General features: G+C 40.6%; 3 protein-coding genes across 12 annotated transcripts in view; 2 read left to right on the forward strand and 1 right to left on the reverse strand.

Moving 5' to 3' along the window:
* Nucleotides 1-590: 590 nt before the first annotated feature.
* LOC130180286 (interferon-inducible GTPase 5-like) lies at nucleotides 591-4,801 on the forward strand. The gene is given in 4 exon segments (XM_056393745.1): nucleotides 591-917; nucleotides 2,535-2,738; nucleotides 2,740-3,098; nucleotides 3,789-4,801. Coding segments are annotated over 3 exon segments (1,194 nt in total). The 5' UTR covers nucleotides 591-917; nucleotides 2,535-2,541; the 3' UTR covers nucleotides 4,427-4,801.
* Nucleotides 4,802-12,388: 7,587 nt separating this feature from the next.
* Nucleotides 12,389-16,560, forward strand: LOC130180293 (interferon-inducible GTPase 5-like). 3 transcript variants are annotated; one of them, XM_056393758.1, is made up of 4 exons: nucleotides 12,424-12,455; nucleotides 12,823-12,935; nucleotides 13,083-13,645; nucleotides 14,235-16,560. In XM_056393758.1, the coding sequence occupies exons 3-4, from the start codon at nucleotides 13,090-13,092 to the stop codon at nucleotides 14,873-14,875; spliced, it is 1,197 nt and encodes a 398-aa protein (XP_056249733.1). In that variant the 5' UTR covers nucleotides 12,424-12,455; nucleotides 12,823-12,935; nucleotides 13,083-13,089; the 3' UTR covers nucleotides 14,876-16,560. The 3 variants fall into 3 exon arrangements, with proteins under 3 accessions (XP_056249732.1, XP_056249733.1, XP_056249729.1); XM_056393757.1 differs by lacking the exon at nucleotides 12,823-12,935 and having other exon boundaries at nucleotides 12,389-12,455; XM_056393754.1 differs by lacking the exon at nucleotides 12,424-12,455 and having other exon boundaries at nucleotides 12,466-12,935.
* Nucleotides 16,561-19,792: 3,232 nt separating this feature from the next.
* The window catches only part of daam2 (dishevelled associated activator of morphogenesis 2), a 98,749-nt gene continuing 96,428 nt past the window's right edge, over nucleotides 19,793-22,113 (reverse strand). For all 8 annotated transcript variants that reach the window (XM_056392808.1, XM_056392809.1, XM_056392806.1 and 5 more), the window contains 2 exons: nucleotides 21,484-21,654; nucleotides 19,793-21,324 (listed from right to left, as the gene is read on the reverse strand). In XM_056392808.1, coding sequence (XP_056248783.1) covers nucleotides 21,106-21,324; nucleotides 21,484-21,654 — 390 coding nt within the window. In that variant the 3' untranslated portion in view covers nucleotides 19,793-21,105. The remainder of the gene's footprint in view (nucleotides 21,325-21,483; nucleotides 21,655-22,113) is intronic.

A 22,113-nucleotide genomic window follows, 5' to 3' on the forward strand; every position in this document is an offset into this window, starting at 1 on the left:
TGATTTTATTATCATCATGCCCCTCCTCTCCACGTTTCTTGTAAACCACCTGGTTTACTGACACAGAGGCAACATGACGGGCACTGATTGGTTAGGAATCTCTGTTGTTTACAGCAGAAGGTTTCTATTGGCCACTGACTGTACGGTAAGGGCAGGTAAGGGCAATCATTTACAATGAAGAAAAGACCCAGCAATAACAGGAAATAACAGGGATGTCGTCTGAGCCCTAAAAAAGTTTGTCTGGCTGTGGTGGCGACCACTGGTCCAGCACAGTGTGGCGTCTCCACATGCAAAAGGAGTGATGACATCACCACTGGCTGCAGTAGAAATAACTAAAGAGCTTGTCGTGAACATCCTGCCCTCAAGCACCGCAGCATTGATAGAGGCAGAGGATGCATTCAGACTCATACCATTATTTGGAATCCCAACAGAATGCACAGTAGTTCCCTCAACATGCTCGCTGAGGATGCACAGAAAGTATTTACAAGGGCCCTGTGTTTAAACACCTCAGTGTGATATCATAAATGAATGGAAACATGTTACTCTGGTTTTTTAATACTCCACAAGATACAAACATGGATTGTGAAATATTTTACAGCCAGGCATAATTTGTGGTTGTGATTGGAAATATTAGTGACGCACTTGCTAAAGCTACAAGTACATTAAAATTGACCTCGCCCTGTGGTTATAGAGGATGGACTATTGTTTTTTATTAGACTGCACATCCAGGTTTGGCATCTGATTCTGGAAGAACCAGCTTGACAGGAACACCACCTGACCCTGTTTTAGTGACCTCAACCTTCCCAACTAGTGAGGAGAAGCAGAGTGTATCAGTGAGTTGAAGGAGATCACAGGAGGAGGCTGCAGGTCAGAACAAGACGCTTGCTGATTGGACTGATTTTAACCAGGAGAACAGAGTAAGTTTATCATCCTCCTCAGCTGAATCTCACCAAATACATTTGCTCTGCTAAACCAGACTGCACAGAATTTAAGGAATTTCCAGTTATTGCCATTATCAGGTTCTGGATTCCTGTTTGCCTGTACTGTTCTGCTCATGGTCCTGGATTTGTTTCTGTGATTCTCATGTACCTGCTACCTGCATTTATTTCTGTGTTGTTTGTACCTGGATACCTGCCCGCCATCTTGTCCACCCGTCTGAATATAATCCTGCAAGCTACTTCATTAAACAAGCTTCCCTGTGTGTTTGCATGTGGGTCATCTGACTGTGCTGTTATCAGCGATCCTGGACCTGTAGCACTAGACTGCAGGCCAGAGAATATCACACTTGATAACTTAATGACTGAGACAATATGGTGAACTTGTGAATCAGTGTCCACACATCCTCAGCAAAAACATCCCTCCATTTCCCTCCAGGACTTGGAACTCATGTTTTGATGAATAACACACAGGTAATGCTGTGTTAGACTGTGAAATGGAAAGTCAACAGACAAACAGACTAAAACATGACAATCATCTCACCCACAGGTATCACTGTGGCCTCCACACGAGGAAACAGAAAGAACATTATTTGCTTTAGAGTTTCCATCACAAAAGGGTGTTTGGACTGGTCTGTGGAAAGGATTGAATTCAACTTAAACATCTGCAGTCCCTTCTCCTGGTCTCCATTTAAAGTTATATATAGGAAAGATGTAATGAATAACAGAACAAAGAATTATATCCAAAGTTACAGACTCCGTCACCTCCCCCTCCCCTAGCCATTTTACCGATGCCTCCAAGAGATGTGGGAGAGTTTTTAGATGTTTTTATAAACAGATTCAACAACATAAGCTGATTGGACTGATTCTAACCAGGTGAACAGAGTAAGTTTATCATCCTCCTCAGTTTAATCTCTCAAAATGCTTTTCCTCTGCTGAAACAGACTGCACAGTGAGGGAGCAGTGTTGGAAGAAGTACTCTTACTTTACCTCAGTACAATTTCAGGTACTTGTACTTTACTCACAAATTTCCAGTTAGTGCTTCTTTATCCTTCTACTCCACTACATATCAGAGGAAGATATGGGACTTTTTATCTGACAACTACAGTTACTCTAGTTACTTTTCACATTAAGATCGTGCATAAAGAAACAGATAAAACTTATTGATAACACTCAAATAATATTTTTGAATGACTTTTACTTGTAGTGAAGTATTTCTAACTTTAAACTGGTACTTTTACTTAAGTAAAGGATGTGAATACTTCAACCACTGTGAGTGACCCACTGAAATATATAAAACAGTTGTTAGTAGCTTCAGTGACAACAAGCAGGTGAACTTCACCTTTAACCTGCTGTTGGTTGAAAATTCTGTGTAAATCCCATCCAGACCTTCCTGTAACACATCCACACTGATATCCTCTCTCTGTGGATATTCTATCAAATACCATAGATGACTGTGCAAAATATTAAAGGAACCCAGCAGGTTGTATTTCCTTTGCTACATAAATAAAATTATTATTATTATTGTTGTTATTATTATTACTAGTGTACATTCAACCCCAAAATAACAATACGGTGGTTTTTTCTCTTCTTTTCAAGGATCAGCATGGATGATCCATTTGATTCAGATCCAGAAATGGAAGAAATTAGAGAAGAGCTGCAAACCAACAGGCCTGCCTCAGCAGCTGCAATGATCCAGGAGCATTTGGAGCAGCAGAATAATATTCCACTAAATATTGGCATCACAGGAGAGTCTGGCTCTGGTAAATCCACCTTTGTTAATGCCTTTAGAGGCATAGACAACAGATGTGAGGGCCGCTCCTACTGGTGTTGTAGAAACCACCTCAGATGTTGCACCATACCCCCATCCAAACTATCCCAATGTCACATTGTGGGATCTCCCTGGCATTGGAACCACCAGGTTTCCAGCTGACAAGTACCTGCAGCATGTTGGATTTGAGAGGTTTGACTTCTTCATCATCATCTCAGCTGATCGCTTCAGAGAAAATGATGTGAAACTCGCTCTGGAGATTCAGAGGATGAAGAAAAAGTTCTACTTTGTTCGCTCAAAGATCGACCATAACTTACGTAATGCAGAAAGAAGTCAGAGGGAGTTCAACGCAGAAAAAACTCTGACACAAATCAGGGAAAACTGCATTCAAGGTGAGGACAATCATTTATAATGATTATTGATTACAGCTATTGAAAACAAGCCAATCTTGTTGTGATACCAAACACTATCTTGAGTATTTGCTTAAGGAATGAAGCTTTAGTCATACTGTATCTATCTGACCCTGACAGATTGTACTCTCTCTTACATTCAAAGACAATTCCACATTCAAAATATGAAATTATGTTATAAATCTGGTAGAACGTGATCTAATGGTTCTTGAGATTAGGATCAAATTTTCTTTCTTGTGAAGGACTGGTTTGTTTTATGATTCCAGGTCACTAACAGTTAGTCAGATGAAACAGTCTGAGATTAGAGAGGAAAATCACGTATGACTCAAACTTACATGCAACAAGGTTCACAAGTAGACACTGTTTCATTGTAAGTATTGAAGAGTCAAAAAGAACTGGGCAGCCCAAGGTGAGAGGAGGAGCTAACAATGTTAACAGGTTATAAAATGAGTCACTGACTGAGCCTCCTTATGACACCCTGCAAGTGTGACCTCTGATCTTTTCCAATCTGAACCATTTAGTCTACTGTACATATGATCCTTGTGTCTGTTGCCTGGACAGTAACCCTTACTGTGAAGTAAATCCTGACATGAGGAACCTCAAGAGGTTTTTTCTCATTTTATTTTTATTTCACTCCCTGATATCAACATCTCCATTCTCTTTGTGACACAGGTCTTCAGGAACAAGGTGTTGAGTCTCCGCAGGTCTTCCTGGTGTCCAGCTTTGAGCTCCACCTGCATGATTTCCATCTGTTAGAGGAGACTCTAGAGAGAGAACTTCCTGCTCACAAGAGGAACGCTCTGCTGTGTTCCCTGCCCAATATCAACCGTGAGATCATCAACAAGAAGAAAGAGGTTTTACAGTCAGGAATAAAGTCCTATGCCTCTCAGTGTGCACTCGGAGCAGCTGCACCAGTCCCTGGGCTCTCTGTTGCTGTTGATATAGCCATTCTGATTAAAGCCATCAAAAAGTACCAAGCTACTTTTGGTCTCGATAGCGAGTCACTGCAGAATCTTGCTCATACTGCAGGTGTACCTTTGGCTGATCTCAAAGCAGTGATGACATCACCACTGGCTGCAGGAGAAATAAGTAATGATCTTGTCATCAAGGTATTATCATTATCAGCAAGTCAAGCTGCATTAATGGCAGCAGAGGAAGGATCCAGATTCATTCCAATAATTGGAATCCAAGCAGCAATGAGCCTCTCTTTTACCTCCACCTACAGAATGCTCAGTAGTTCCCTCAACATGCTCGCTGAGGATGCACAGAAAGTCTTTACAAGGGCCCTGGGTTCAAACACCTCAGTGTGATATAAATGAATGGAAAAAATGACACATACAATCTACAGTGCAGTGAGCCTCTGAATTATTTTTCTGAGGGCAGTGTAATTATTTATCAAGCTCTGTATACAAATCATAGTTTTCTAATCTAGTTGCACATTTAACCAAACAATGAGTGAGTCAGATAATGTGATGGTGACTCTCTAAATAATGTATTTTCATCTGCTTTAAATGAAGGCTTTTATATGATTGTTGTAGTAAACTTTCATTGAACATGTAACGCAGCATTATTCAAATATACTCTGCATCATAAATGTTAAAACTCAATGTATCAGCTATATCCACAACTAAGAAGAGACGTGCATGTGAGCCAGCCTTTGCTGGAGCAGGTTTGTTGAAACATGTGACCTGAAAAGCATAACATTTATAAAAAACACACACACACACACATATATATATATATTATATATATATATATATATATACATATATATATATATATATATATATATTATATATATACACACATGTATATATATATATATATATGATCTGGAAGTCAATGTCCTGACTTGATTGGCTTGGAGAATTCCAGGGAAAACATGACACCTTTGTTTCTAGGATAAAGATTGGTTCTTTTTCAGAGAAATAGGTGGAGACTCCATCTAAGAGGGAGGGGTAACTGACTATATAAGATGGTGTTTAGGCAGGCTGTTCTCAGTACAGTTACCGGTGCTGGCTCGGGTGTATCTCTTGTGAAAGAATAAACTCTATTGCATGAACTCTGAGCATCTCCAGTGAATTCTTTGAACTTTCTGGAAATCCAGTAGGTGTGCAGTTTAGTTGTAAGTTAAGTGTTGGTGAAGAGGTTCAGACACATACTCTGGCCCAGACCTGGACTTCTGCCCTCCAACATGATCACAGGAATTGTTCATTGCAATGAGCTGAAATTTCTTATTTTGTCATCAACTATGTCAGACACCACACAGAATTTCCTCTTCCTTTGTTACTGTTGAGAGAAGATACTGTATGCTGTTGATAAATGATCATGACATTTAGAAAATAAATGTGAACTGTCCATAGTGGGTTGGGCTGGGCTGACTGTCGTCACATCTCAGAGAGAAAAATTAGAAAACGTCTCATAAAAACCTGATACAAACTTCAATCAACACTTAAATCTGGCAGTCACTATTTGTTACAGCTGAAAGAGCCTCTGGTGGTTTAATACTCCTTAACATCCAAGCAGGGCTTGTGTCAAATGTATCAGTCTTGTGTTGGTGAATCTAACAGTCTCCGTATGCGCAGGCATCATTTACTGTAGTGGATGGAAATATCATTAGTATCGACAAACTTCTTAAAGCATACAACTACATTAAAACTTAACTCTCACCACTGTGAGTGACCCACTGAAATATATAAAACAGCTGTTAGTAGCTTCAGTGACAACGAGCAGGTGAACTTCACCTTTAACCTGCTGTTGGTTGAAAATTCTGTGTAAATCCCATCCAGACCTTCCTGTAACACATCCACACTGATATCCTCTCTCTGTGGATATTCTATCAAATACCATAGATGACTGTGCAAAATATTAAAGGAACCCAGCAGGTTGTATTTCCTTGAAGCAGAGCTCAAGTTCTAAACTAACCCTAAATTTAATACAGACCCAGAGTGTGCACTGTAAGTTGTACAACATAGAGAAGAAAGTCAAAATTATAATGAACATATATATAAAACATTGTGGACAACCACAAATGAAAGTCAGTAACTTATTACGCCTGTGACTCAGTAGAGAGATCACAGAGGCTGTCTGTGATGCAGACGTCAGAAATAGTTTTTATACTGAGAAGAACAGAAACATCACAGGCACCAGTGTATATTTGGCCCAGAAACTTCCCTGCATCACTGAGCTGTTTTCAGTTTCACTTGCTTCCCTGATTTTCTTGTTTCCACACCCATGGACACACCTGTCCCAGTTTTATTTTAAGACCAAACTACCATTTTCTCCAGCTTGTTGTCAGATTGTCTGTTTTGGTTTTGCTTCCTGTTTTTGGATTATCTGGTTCTGGATTCCTGTTTCTGTTGGAACTCATGTTTTGATGAGTAACACACAGGTAATGCTGTGTTCGACTGTGAAATGGAAAGTCAACAGACAAACAGACTAAAACATGACAATCCTCTCACCTACAGGTATCACTGTGGCCTCCACACGAGGAAACAGAAGGAACATTATTTGCTTTAGAGTTTCCATCACAAAAGGGTGTTTGGACTGGTCTGTGGAAAGGATTGAATTCAACTTAAACATCTGCTGTCCCTTCTTCTGGTCTCCATTTAAAGTTCTATAGTTTATACAGTTAGGCCCATAAATATTTGGACAGTGACACAATCTTCATGATTTGGGCTCTGCATGCCACCACATTGGATTTGAAATGAAACAACTACAACGGAATTGAAGTGCAGACTTTAAGGTTTAATTCAAGGGGTTGAACAAAAATATATGATTAAACATGTAGGAATTGTAGCCATTTTTATACAAACACTCCTCATTTCAGGGGCTCAAAAGTAATTGGACAAATAAACATAACCCTAAGTAAAATGTTACTTTTCAATATTTTGTTGAGAATCCTTTGCAGGCAATGACTGCCTGAAGTCTGGAACCCATGGACATCACCAAACGCTGAGTTTCCTCCTTTGTGATGCTTTGCCAGGCCTTTACTGCAGCTGTCTTCAGTTGTTGCTTGTTTGTTTGTTTCTGCCTTAAGTTTTGTCTTGAGGAAGTGAAATACATGCTCAATTGGGTTGAGGTCTGGTGATTGAGTCGGCCATTGCAGAATATTCCACTTCTTTGCTTCAAAAAACTCCTGGGTTGCTTTTGCAGTATGTTTTGGATCATTGTCCATCTGTACTGTGAAGCGCCGTCCAATCAACTTTGCTGCATTTGGCTGAATCTGAGCAGAAAGTAAATCCCTATACACTTCAGAATTCTTCCAGCTGCTTCTGTCTTTTGTCACATCATCAATAAACACAAGTGACCCAGTGCCATTGGAAGCCATGCATGCCCATGCCATCACACTGCCTCCGCCATGTTTTACAGAAGATGTGGTGTGCTTCGGATCATCAGCTGTTCCAATTCTTCGCCAAACGTTTTTCTTCCCATCATTCTGGTACAGGTTGATCTTAGTCTCATCTGTCAAAAGAATGCAGTTCCAGAACTGGGCTGGCTTCTCCAGGTGTTTTTTGGCAAAGTCAATTCTGGCCTTTCTATTTTTGAGGCTGATTAATGGTTTGCACCTTGTGGTGAATCCTTTGTATTTAGTCTCATGAAGTCTTCTCTTTATGGTAGACTTAGATACTGATACACCTACTTCCTGGAGAGTGTTCTTCACTTGAGTGGATGTTGTGAAGGGGTTTTTCTTCACCAAGCTCACCAGTGCACTCTTTTTTTTTCTCAGAATGTACCAAACTGTTGATTTGGCCACTCCTAACATTTCTGCTATCTCTCTGGTGGATTTCTTCTTTTTTTTCAGCCTCAGGATGGTCTGTTTCACTTCCATTGAGAGCTCCTTTGACCGCATGTTGTGTGTTCAGAGCAACAGCTCCCAAATGCAAATGCCACACCTGGAATCAACTCCAGACCTTTTAACTGCTTAATTGATGACAGGCTAACGAGGGAAGAGCCCATGCAGCCTTGTTTTTTTTTTTGCAGCCTTCTGAGTCAATTGTCCAATTACTTTTGGTCCCTTGAAAAAGAGGTGGCTACGTATTAAAGAGCTGTAATTACTAAACCCTTGCTCCAATTTGGATGTGAATACTCTCAAATTACAGCTATATAATTATATCCTGAATATGTTTTCGTAAACAGCTAAAATAACAAAACTTGTGTCACTGTCCAAATATTTCTGGGCCTAACTGTATCTGCTCCTCCACTTTCATCTACTTCAGCATCAGGGAGAAAAATATATATATATATTCAGCAAAGTTTAGAGTTTAATCTGTGACAGTTCACTCTGAGGAATAAGAGACTAACCAGTGTCGGTGGAAACGTAACATGAAGGAAATAACAGGATTATTCTACAGTGTTGTAATGAATCTGATACACTGTGTCTCTATTGTTAGAGGTGATTTTATAACACACATGATTTCTTTCATGGAATATAAGATTCCTTGTTTTGTAGCATATAATACAACACAACACCTCAACCCTGGTTAAATGAATCCACCCAAGAATTAAAGAGAGACTGGAAAACAAATGGAAAATGGAAACAAACAGGTTTACATGTGTCTGAAATCTGGAAAGAAGCAATGGAGAACTATCAGAAGTCAGTTAAAGAAACAAGAACATCCTTTTTTCTGATCTAATTTTAGATTTATTAGATTAGAATTTTTCTAATCCTAGAATTATATCCAAAGTTATAAACTCCATCACCTCCCCCTCCCCTGGCCATTTTACCGATGCCTCCAAGAGATGTGTGAGAGTTTTTAGATGTTTTTATAAAAAGAGTAAAACAACATAAGGCAGCTTCCTGCTCACTAGAGGAAAGCTCTGCTGTGCGCCCTGCCCAACATCAACCGTGGGATCATCAAGAAGAAGAAAGAGGTTTTACAGTCAGAAATAAAGTTCCATGCCTCTGCATCTGCAGTCGGAGCATCTGCACCAGTCCCTGGGCTCTCTGTTGCTGTTCATCTAACCATTCATTTTAAAGCCATCAAAAGGTACCAAGTTACTTTTGGTCTCGATAGCGAGTCACTGCAGAATCTTGCTCATACTGCAGGTGTGCCTTTGGCTGATCTCAAAGCAGTGATGACATCACCACTGGCTGCAGTAGAAATAACTAAAGAGTTTGTCATCAAGGTATTATTCTTATCAGCAAGCGGAGCTGCATTAATGGCAGCAGAGGAAGGATCCAGATTCATTCCAATACTTGGAATCCCAATAGCAATGGCTCTCTCTTTAACCTCCACCTACAGAATGCTCAGTAGTTCCCTCAACATGCTCGCTGAGGATGCACAGAAAGTCTTTACAAGGGCCCTGTGTTCAAACACCACAGTGTGATATCATAAATGACTGACTGTCAGTATGATGTTCTTTTTCTGAAACGTTGTGTTAGTTTTACGCCAGATGTAACGGGATGCACACCTTCCAAAAAGTTCCACTTTTGTCACGTCAGTCCACAGAATATTTTTCCCAAAAGTCTTGGGGATCATCAAGATGTTTTATGGCAAATGTGAGACGGGCCTTTGTGTTCTTTTTGGTCAGCAGCGGTTTTCCCCTTGGAACTCTCCCATGGATGCCATTTTTGCCCAGTCTCTTTCTTATTGTTGAATCATGAACACTGGCCTTAACTGGGGCAAGTGAGGCCTGTAGTGCTTTAAATGTTGTTCTGGGTTCTTTTGTGACCTCCTGGATGAGTTGTCGATGCCCTCTACGAGTAATTTTGGTCGGCCGGCCACTCCTGGGAAGGTTCACCACTGTTCCATGTTTTCTCCATTTGTGGATAATGGCTCTCACTGTGGTTCGTTGGAGTCCCAAAGCCTTAGAAATGGCTTTGTAACCCTTTCCAGACTGATAGATGTCAATTACTTTGTTTCTCATCTGTTCTAGAATTTCTTTGGATCCGGGCATGATGTGTCTCATTTTGAGATCTTTTAGCTTACTTCATGTTGTCAGACAGGTTCTATTCTATCTAAGTGATTTCTTGATTCTACAGGTCTGGCAGTAATCAGGCCTGGATGGAGCTAGTGAAATTGAACTCAGCTTTCCAAAAAATGTGGTTGATCACAGTTAATTCATGATTTAACAAGGGGGGGCAATTACTTTTTCACATAGGGCCGGGTTGGTCTGGATAGCTTTTTTCCCTTAATAAATGAAATCATCATTTATAAACTGCTTTTTGTATTTTCTCAGGTTATCTTTGTCTGATATTTAAATTTGATTGATGATCTGAAACATTTAAGTGTGACAAAAAAGCAAAAACAAAAGAAATCTGTAAGGGGGCAAATACTTTTTCACAGCACTGTAGTTGCACATTTAACCGAACAATGAGTAAATCAGTTAATGTGATGGTTACTGTCTGAATGATCTATTTTCTTCTGATTGAATTGAAGCCTTTTTGTCATTTCATTACATGAATATCAAATCTCTGTGTCAGACATCGGATGATTGTCAAGTGAACATATGCTGTTCTTACATCATGACTAAAATGACAGCCTTAGTGAAATATACACTTGAACAGTGATAGATGTAACTGAATCTAACTGAAGCTCCTGACCTGTATCTGCCGTGCTGCCACGTTGATTGGCTGATTGGACAATAGCATGAGTAAGAAGGTGTACAGGTGTTCTATACAAAGTGATTAGTGAGTGTGTCAGTGTGTTTTGTTTGCACCTGTGGACGATTATGATGAGTGACTGCCCTCCGCTGGACACAGTGAGGAACTACATATATTCCAGAGTATATGACAGGTATTAACTGTAATGTTTATCATCATTATTCATATCACCACTGTATCACTATACTGTTATTAATAATCATGTTAGTTAATGTTGGTAGTTTGCATGATACATTTGTTACCGAATAGTATGTGTAAACTGCATTGAAATCCAAGGTGAGGTTCTGCACCTCCCCTTTCTTCAGTGGAGCCACTACTAACTACTTGTTGCCACCTCTATTTACAGAATGTAAGAAACCACTGTCAGTTTTTTTTTTTATTTTGAAAGGCTGAACTGTATATTAGTTAAAATTCACATTTTAGAAGTTGTATCATGTGGATCTTCTGAAGGCCATGGGGAACCCAAAAGCAAGTTCTCTCATTTTCTTTTCTGTATATTTGATGATATTGTAGCTACAGTATAACTGAGAAGGTCAATCTTAATGTACTGTCCTGGTATCTAAATTATTCCTCAGATGTCATTTGTTTATTTTAAAAATCATACTTTTAGCAGGGACACCATGTGACTTCATGTACTTGTTAATTCAAGGCTTAAGACTCAGTCCTGTTACTTTCAGTCCTGTTACTCTAACATATAAATGAAGCGGCTGAGCAACAGTAACAGGAGTGAGATGCGTCCTCTGGTTTATAGATTTTCTTTTAAGTGTGTATATTGGTCAAAAAATACTACTGGCTTGATTTTTAAGTTTTAGTTAAGATTTGTGTTGGAAAAAGTTGTTGAAATTTAAGATCAGTTTTACAATGTGAGTACCATACTTACAGGGAGCTAATCCACTAGTATTTATACATGTATTTTTGGTACTTGTACTCAATGCAGAGATCCGAGAACTTAGTATCTACAGCTTCTTGTCTGTGTTGTTATTCTTACCTTTTGTAAAAGAACGTGGAGGGAATTCATACTGAGCAGGAGCTAGAAACACCCACCCATGGCATGCTGCAGAGGAAGGTCTCTCCCTCCCTTTCCCTCCTTCACTACCTTCTCTAAATGCACACACGCAGGTGGACACAAATTCATGTTATGTTCATTCTTGTTACTGTATTGGTTTTTCTCTCAAAAATAAAGATAAACCACTTTTTTTTCAATTATGTTGATCCATCATTTATCCTGTTGTTTAATAAATTACACTATAGAAAAGAAATCATGAACCTGATGCTTGGATCACCTTTAAAAGGAAAAAAGGCCTTGTAGGTTTTGAAAAAATACAACTTGTGCGCATATATAGTGATTTCTTCGTCACAAATATGAATTGTTTGAACATGTGACCAACCATTTCTTTAAAATAAACACTTTTTTGAGTCAAAAACAAAGGAATTTGTTGGCATGCTTTCGAAACGTGCTATTTACATGAGTTCTGGTAACAGACACTGTGAATATGTAGAAGTGAAGATGTCAAATATGCAGCTTTTTAACAATCATACCATTTGTTGTTGTTGTAATATAAACCAGCTGTTTTACTGACACAGAGCACGAGGCAACACGACGGACACTGATTGGTTTAGAATCTCTGTCGTTTACAGCAGAAGGTTTCTATTGGCCACTGGCTAACGGATTGGACTCTGTACATTCCCGGAACTGTACAGCGAGACAGAAAACCTTCCCAGTATATCATACTGTAAGTAATATTTACACTTACCCACTGCACTGTAAAGTGCCTTACAATGCATTGTTTATGACTGCTGAAACTATAAAATTATATATTACAATATAGATTAAAATGATGTAAAATCGGTTTAATTTCTCGTCAGTTTACGACTTTTCTGTGCTTATTACCATAGTTTTGTCGGAGGCAACACACTTTGCATTATCATACATGTAAAGTGATTTTATAGTACACATGATTTCTTGTATGGGATATAAGATTGCTGGTTTTGTAGCATACAATACCATTTCAAAGCAGGTTCATATAATTTGCTAATGTATATTCAATCCCAAAATAACAATGCGGTGATTATTGCATGTTTTTTTCCCTTCTTTTAAAGAATCAGCATGGATGAGCCATCTGATTCATATCCAGAATGGAAATTAGAGGAGTGTTGCAAACAAATCATCAGCTGCCAGGGCTGAGGAGCATTTACTGATTGCAGGCCACACTGTAGCTTACAGCATATATACTACACAAGCTTTTATAAAGATACACGCATTTAACATTTATGGAATTGTTATCTCTTAACATATATTCTGCATTTACTGTACAAAAACGAAAACAGTGCAGTGATTTTATGTTTCTTTATTTTTCAAGGAGTGCCATGGAAGATCCACTTGATTATGAACCAATAGAAGAAATTAGAGATGTGCTGCAAACCAACAGGCCTGCTTCAGCAGCTGCAATGATCCAGGAATATTTGGATCAGCAGAATAATATTCCACTAAATATTGGCATCACAGGAGAGTCTGGCTCTGGTAAATCCACCTTTGTTAATGCCTTTAGAGGCGTAGACAACAGAGATGTGAGGGCCGCTCCTACTAGTTGTGTAGAAACCACCTCAGATGTTACACCATACCCCCATCCAAACTATCCCAATGTCACATTGTGGGATCTCCCTGGCATTGGAACCACCAGGTTTCCAGCTGACAAGTACCTGCAGCATGTTGGATTTGAGAGGTTTGACTTCTTCATCATCATCTCAGCTGATCGCTTCAGAGAAAATGATGTGAAACTCGCTCAGGAGATTCAGAGGATGAAGAAAAAGTTCTACTTTGTTCGCTCAAAGATCGACCAGGACTTACGTAATGCAGAAAGAAGTCAGAGGGAGTTCAACGCAGAAAAAACTCTGACACAAATCAGGGAAAACTGCATTCAAGGTGAGGACAATCATTTATAATGATTATTGATTACAGCTATTGAAAACAAACCAATCTTGTTGTGATACTAAACACTATCTTGAGTATTTGCTTAAGGAATAGAAGCTTTAGTCATACTGTATCTATCTGACCCTGACACATCGTACTCTCTCTTACATTCAAATACAATTCCACATTCAAAATATGAAATTATGTTATAAATCTGGTAGAACGTGATCTAATGGTTCTTTAGATTTGGATCAAATTTTTTTATCCTGTGAAGGATGGGTTTGTTTTATGATCCCACACTTCTAACAATTAATCATTTGAAACAATCTGAGATTAGAGGAAGAACTGGGCAGCCCAAGGTGAGAGGAGGAGCTAACAATGTTAACAGGTTATAAAATGAGTCACTGACTGAGCCTCCTAATGACACTCTGCAAGTGTGACCTCATCTTTTCCAATCTGAACCATTTAGTCTACTGTACATATGATCCTTGTGTCTGTTGCCTGGACAGTAACCCTTACTGTGAAGTAAATCCTGACATGAGGAAATTCTTTTTAAATTTCACTACCTGATATCGACGTCTCCATTCTCTTTGTGACACAGGTCTTCAGAAACAAGGTGTTGAGTCTCCGCAGGTCTTCCTGGTGTCCAGCTTTGAGCTCCACCTGCATGATTTCCGTCTGTTACAGGAGACTCTAGAGAGAGAACTTCCTGCTCACAAGAGAAAAGCTCTGCTGTGTGCCCTGCCCAATATCAGCCGTGGGATCATCAACAAGAAGAAAGAGGTTTTACAGTCAACTGTAAAGTACTACGCCTCTCTATCTGCATTTGTAGAATCTGCACCAATGCCTGGGTTCACTGTCATCATTGCTGATCTAAGCATTGCATTTAAAGCCATCAAAATGTACCAAGTTACTTTTGGTCTTGATAGCGAGTCACTGCAGAATTTTGCTCTTAGTGCAGGCGTGTCTGTAGCTGATCTTAGAGCAGTTATGACTTCCCCAGCGGCTGCAATAGAGATAAACAAAGACCTTGTTACTAACGTGATCTACTATTCTTCAGGCCAAACTTTAATAACGGCAGCAGAGGAAGCATACAGATTCATTCCAAGGTTTGGAATCCCAGAAGCAATGAGCCTCCCATTCATCACCACCCACAATGTGCTCAGTATTTCCCTCAGCATGCTCGCTGAGGATGCACAGAGAGTATTTACGAGGGCCCTGGCTTTAAACACCTCAGTGTGATATTATAAATTAAGGAAATATGGCACATTTAAAACATTAGTGTTTAAATAGCATTTGAATTCAACAGTCACTTCTTTACCTGAACTCCTTGGATTTCACCTTATTGAACAGATTTAGTACTTAGTACTTACTTCAAGGTCTCCCTACTGCACTGAAGCTTCAGTGTTGTCCCTCATTTTTAAGTCGCTCTGGATAAAAGCATCTGCAAAATGACTAAGTATAAATGTAAATGTTGATTCCACCGAGTCCACTCAGGCGTGTAGCGTATCAATTGTATCTGCAGGCCCTTAATAAACACTTAGTTATCAAAGCTGAACCCCTGTACCATGTAATGCTATTTATAGAAGTGAAGGACAGAATAATAGAAACAGCACTCTCTTCTTTGATTGCTTTAGTTTTTAACGTCACAACTAAATTCTCCATGGCGTGGTCTCCAGGAGACGTTGGAAACATTCCTCTGAGATTCTCGTCCATGTTTCTGATCCGTCAGCTGCACATTCATGCAGCTTCTGTATGTGCATTACAGTAAAAAGAGACGGTTGTGAGTGTAAATCACAGGAGATCAGCAGTTTCAGGAACACTCAAACCAGCCTGTCTGACACCGACAGTCATGTTCACAGTCAAACATTCTGTTCCCATTCTGATGTTTGATGTGAACATTAACTGAAGCTCCTGACCTGTACCTGCATGGTTCTATACATCGCAGTGCTGCCGTGTGATTGGCTGATCAGATAATTGCATGAATAAGAGGGTGTGTACCTAATAAAGTGCTCGGTGACTCGGAGTGACCGCCCTCCAGTGATCACAGTGAGGAACTACATATATTACAGAAAGTTTATCATCAGCATTCATATCACCACTGTATCACTGCTTCTATAATGCCACTGCAATATATACTGCACTCTAATCCAAGGTGAGGTGCTGCACCTGCACTTTCTACCATATCCCACATGACTGCTGTCAGGCCGTAGATACAGGCTTTTAAAAATTGAGCTTGATGACTTTGTATATAGTTTTGTCTATGAGTGTGATACATGTATATATGCAATGTGTATATATGCTGACAGGGAATGAATGCCATCTCTTTATGTATCTACGTTGTGGTGTGGTCATGTTAATGTTTCTGTTGCAATTGTACAGGCTGTGAAAGCAAATTTCCTGTAGTAATAAAGACTATTATTGATGATTATTTTCATGATATGTCAAACATTCAACAAGTTTTTTTGATTAAGCCGACTTCTTGTGCTTAACAGTGTGAGCATGTAGACACCAGTCTCTCTTCCTGTATGTACACGTCATCGAGTCTTTCTGTGTCAGTGAAAGGAATAAACCATCACTTGTAAGGGACAAAAGTTTATTGTAACCCTACAAAAGACACAGGGTGAGAAAAAAATACAAAACAAAAATAAAATTATAGAAATGAAAAAAAAAAAAAAGATTCTCATTCTTATACAAGTCTCAAAACTATCCATCATACACGGACCACAGTTTAATTATTCATATTCATATTTTTAATATAACATTTTGTTGTAATGCTGTGTGTACATACAAAATATAGCAAACTAAATAAGGCAAATAAATAGAGGTACAATATACAGGAAAATGGAACATTCCTCAATGTTTTAATCTTTTTTTAATCTTATCTCAAACATCAAGAATGGTGTACAAAATGCTTTTTTTTTTTTTTTCCAACTGTACATCTTTCTGTGGAGGATACTTTTTTCCAACCATAAAAATACTGACTCCTCACAATTATACAACCTCTAAAACTGGGTGCAACTCTTCTCAGGCAGTACAAATGGTGTGACAGGTGTGTTCCATATTGCAAGCAGTTTTCTATTAAAGGTTAAAGTCAACACATCACACTTTGTGCACCCTTCTTTAGGCATGCAGGTCGACGCCAAGTGTCTGATTTGACAGAAATGTGCCCCCCCCCCACCCAATCCCATTTTTTTTTTTACACTCCAAAGTAGGTGACAGACAAGCAAGGCTTTAAAACTCGACAGGAGTGTCACCTCTTTGTGTGCATGTCCCCACAAATTCCATCTCTGCCATCCAACAAACTATTGATGTGTTTCCAGCGGCCCAGCCGGAGTCCCCTGCCTCACTCGCCCTTTTCTTTTCCTGTCTTTCCTCTTCACACCGTTTTTTTTTTCTTTTTTTGCACCACTCATTCGTTGCACCCTTATCATTTCAGAGGCATTTAAGCCCTCAACATGGCGCTGCAAATGGAAATGTCCCATAATAAAAGTGCATTGAACAAGCTACTAATTTCATTCCTCTTATTTCCATCTTTACACTCCAAAATCAGCCAGTCAATGGCCAAATAAAGATCCAAACATGTAACAACACAAACATGTAATAATACTGACAATGTTGCAATACCCCTCAGTAAATAGTCTGCACTACAATACGGGTTAAAGCTCTGGATTAAGAGTTTAAAGGGTCTGCCAAAGTCTGATATAGTAACTCTGATTAACTCGAAAGACAAAAGGAGCAGAGGTTAGAAATGAGAACAGCTCAAATATACAAGAGATGCTGGTTAAAGAAGAAGCAATCATATGACATTTCCCCTATCACGACTTTAGGGGCTTTTCTGATTTTTTAAAGTGTCTGAAAGTTTGAATCTATTTGGTTTACCAGTTAATCTCTAAAGAGGGGGACATGGGAACTCAAAGATCCTCTCTGCGCTGTCTCACATCATGTTTTCAACCTCACACCAGCTTCTCTCTGTTTGAAGAATAAACTCCTGATGGGCTGTGCTGCGTCTCTGTCAAATAAACTGGTTCGGGCTAAATTAAAGCTTTCAGGAGAAGATGCGTTGGGATTTCCTCTGGTACAGGTGACAGACACATGCTCTCTGATGACATGCCAGCCATGCTGAAGTCCACCTGATGGGAGTCATTTAGGAGATATATTGGTGAGGGTGAATTATTATGCCTAGAACTGGGGTCGGGTGTCACACCATGGGAAGCCACAAGATGGCGTCAGTTAGTCTAACTTCAACTGCAAGCCCCAGTTCATGCTGTGCATGCTTGAAAAACCACAAGCACTAAAGCACAATAATAGGAAAGATACACGTGTGAAAACAGGGTCAGAGGCACTTGAAGGTGAAAATGTGTTGAAGAACAGAAAAGCTGGAAGAAAGAATGGACAGGGACTGACTCAGGTGGTCACATACTAGAGATACACGGTGTGTTAAGAGGTGTGTCCAGAAACTCAAAAACACAGATGATCAATAACAGAACTCATGTGGAAATGTCTTATCCGTGCGTTTCGTGACACTTCTGAAAATCCATCATGTGCTTACTGAATCAAGTGCAACGGGATATCTTTTCTTTTTTTTAAGATGGTGGTGAAAGGGGGAAACGTATGAATCCCTGCGTTTACTGTAATTGTTAACAGCCTTTGAGAAAAAAATATTTTACTTTTCTCCTTTATAAAAAGTGAAGCTGGGGCTGTTGTGCAAATCTAAACTAATGTAAAGGTGATACAGCTCCATGCCAGAACATGAAGGCTGGTGACCCGAGCTTCAAAGTCTTTCCCTTCTTCTGTTTAGAGATAATTAGAACACAGGCATGAGCGGGCTAACAGAGGAGAGCAAACACAAGTGTACATTATTCAGGTGGACATGAGAAAAAAAGAAAAAAGTCCAGTCCTCCCGCTGCTCTCCTGGACACCTCGTATATAGCCCTGTACTGTGCTACGGTAAACACGCGTGTGGATGGAATGGCTGAAATGGTTTCTCTTAGAACAAACAGAATGAGAATGAGAATATTTCATATGAACTTAACGCGTGGTTTCGCCCTCTGTCTGCTCACATGAACACGTAGATTCGTATGCGGTGAATGTGTGAACCCCTCAGCTTACTTATCTTCCTAAGCACCAAGAGCAGCAAAGACCCGACCTCACAACTGAGAGCTCACCCCAGGATTAGAGGCCTGTCTGCGGAGACACTTCCAGCCCCTTCCCACCCCCCACCCCACCCCCCACCCCACCCCCCACCCTCCCCCCTCTGAGGCAAGCTACTGTATCCATCTTCAAGAAGATTTGAATGTTTTACAGAGGTAACCACATACATTCCAGCCTTCTTCTTCGTGCCTCCCTGTCTTAGAAATGCACATGTATAAAAATATTACTTTGAATACGACCCAAGCGAGGCCGACTCTTGCTTGTCCTCAGAGTTGTCGCAGTAATGAACGGATCGTAGGAAACGGGGTCTCACCATGTGTAAACAAACATTTGAGAGAAGCTGGAAGGATTGCTTTCCATGATGTTTTCTGAGGCTGGTGTCTTCCTGTCAGTGTCCTGTCAATGAACCCTAAACATTCGCATCAAGCATTAAGTTCTTTTGCTGTTTCTTGACTTCAAGCAACAGACTCGATACACGGGGCGGTCTGATACAACAATGCAGACTGAAATAAACACAGATGGTGTATTATGAACCTCGGTGACAGAGCACTAGTTAAACTTGAGGTTGAGGGTAAAAACCCTCTACTGGACTGACGGCTCTGTCCAGAGATCACACGTTTTAGCACCAGCGAAACAGATCCCAAACATACTGTGGCGCAATCAGAACTGCTGTGCAGCATCCTTTTGCGGACCCTGTTGCGAGTCTCTGCGTGGCCTGCATTTTATTGCCGACCACGGGGCAGAGTGTGCACACATTCAGATGTGAAAAACTGCCAGCAGAGCGGGCAGAGAGCATTGTAAACTAATTGGAGATTAAGCGTTTAAGATTAAATCAATTTATGGCATTCCTTCATTCTCTTCCTCGTAGATTAAAGGTCATTTAAGAAACAGAGAGGAGTGTTTCCAGAGGGCACGCTGGGTCGCCTTGTGGACAGCTGTGAGTGTAAATTTTGTCAGGAAAGCTACAGTGCAAACAAGACGTACAGGTTTGAAAAGGACAAGCAATTATCTTCTTTTTTTTTTGTTTGTTTCTTTTGTTTTTACATAAAGCGCAAAATGTATAGAAATTCACTTCAACAGCAATGTGAACTTGCAACACCAACAAATAATGCATTGCGTGTACAAAACCCCAAAATGCCATGAAAACATAAAAAACCTCTACATCTTTGCAATTAGCTTGTCTGCATCTAAATATAAATATATATCAAGGCCTAATTGCAGTATGTTTTGTATTAATACATTTACATTTGTTTTCTCTTTGCTTTGGCACTGCTTCATGCCAGAACAATGTTGAAATCACTGAAGAGCGTAGGTGAGGCTTGACCCCATGTGGCACAGTCATCATGTTTGTTGGGGTGGATCGAGCCGAGCTGTCGTTTCTTCCTCGAGAGGCGCTGCAGCTCGGGGTGGACGTACATGCTGCCTGGGAATGCTGTGTGCTGGAGGAGGCCATCGGGATGGATCCTCTGTTTTGAAGCGATAACCCCTCTTCCCCCGTTAGGAATCGTTCCTCCACTCTTTCAGAAGCCTAACAAAGCGTTCTGGGATTTGGTGACTCCACGTACTTCTCTGTAGTAAAGGACGTTCATGAACATCCATCTATTCTGTGGCTGAAAACTCTCATTTCTTGAGGGGGGGGACACTCGAAGCGCCCATGACTGTAGCGGTTATGGCTTAGGTCCCCCTTTCCACCTTTTTTTCCTGTTTTTTTTTTCTTTCTTTCTTTCTTTTTCACCTTGAAGTACCTTCATATTCCTTTTTCCAAACCTTTCACTTGGTCTCATCTATGTACAGTTTGACTGGCTGATCCCAATTCCCTGTGTGTCTGAGACCCAGGTAGCAAAAAGATGGGGCGGCTCCAGCACCAAACAACTTACCGAGGAACACCAAAGGGCTCGTTAGGATAAAAAAAAAAAAAAAAAAAAAAGAGCAGTGAGAAATGGAGTGAAAGACTAGCCAGAAGCTTGAGCACAGTGTTAAAAGGATATGGTCAAAAGACATGGGATAATGTGTCACAGTGGTCTGTCCATCCATCCATCGATTTCAATTGTCCTTCGTCCAGCTCAGATCAAACAACTTCCAGGATTAACAGGTTGGAAATACCTTTACAAGACCAATCAGAGGAGAGTGATGCATCCTTCAAAAATGTCATGGCTGTCCATACATGTCACTACATGTCCAGTCCAGCCATTATTCACATCCTCTCCAATGTCAATGGTCACTGTTGAAGGACCTGGACTAAAGGTGCTAAGAGATGTACACCACGGCAGAATTTAGGTGTCTAGTGATTTTTTTTTTTCCTCCCTCCTTTTCCCAGCCTAGTAGTTGACCTTGGTGACGGCTCGCTCGCGGCCGCCGCCGCCGCCCTCCACCAGCTGGTTTACGGAGCGCTTGCGGTTACGCTTGAACTTGTTCAGGTCCTTGTCGAAGACCTCTCCCGAACGCAACGCCGAGACCAGGTCGTCGAACTCGCCGCCGACCTCGTCTGAGGCTCCGCCCTTCTTGGCCCGCCGTTCCCGCTCCCTCTGCTCCTTGAGCTGGAAAGGGTGAACACGTCAGTTTTAGACTTCTGAAGCAGCGATCATGAATGACAATGTACCACTTACTGCTAAATGTCAACAATGAATACTTTTTGTGACAATGTGATAAAACAAAGTGAGAACGCCTCAGGTTTAGTATGTGTATGTGTGTCTCACCATGGCCTCCATTCGTGCCCTCCTCTCCTCCTCGTCCTTGCGTCGCTGCATGTTCTCCAGGTCTTGCCGTGCTTCGCTGAATGACTGTAAAAAGGTGTCGAAGATCCCGAAGAACTCATCAGGCTGCATCCTCCCTTCATCCTCCCCAAAGTGCTTCAGAGATTTGGCAAACTACACAGAAAAAAAATATGTATTTCATTTTTATATTTTGATAGGAAGTGACCAGAGAGCTGGCCTGTACACACCTACTGGTAGATGAACACGGACTTGGCTGATACATGTGCCAAAACTTTACTGTCTGCATCTGACTCTGTGTACTGCCTGTTCTAACCCAGATCTCTCATAGTGAGTTGCCCACATGAACGTGCATATGCCTGAATTCATACTGTATGCTGGTATGCATGCTTGATGTTCTCAAAAACTGTAGAAAGACACACACACACACACGCACACACACACACACACACAAGGTAGGAGAATGACCGCATGATTTGACCACCGTATGTCCACCCTGTTCTGTTCAAGCTGTTCAGTGCTCTGTGCCAGAACGATGCCTGCAGCCAAACCTCCTCTACATTCCTCCACACACAGCTTTGTACTGCAGTGTACAGCAGGACATGCAGATAGACC

Source organism: Seriola aureovittata, chromosome 13 (genome assembly GCF_021018895.1).
Source record: "Seriola aureovittata isolate HTS-2021-v1 ecotype China chromosome 13, ASM2101889v1, whole genome shotgun sequence".
Taxonomy (NCBI): domain Eukaryota; kingdom Metazoa; phylum Chordata; class Actinopteri; order Carangiformes; family Carangidae; genus Seriola; species Seriola aureovittata.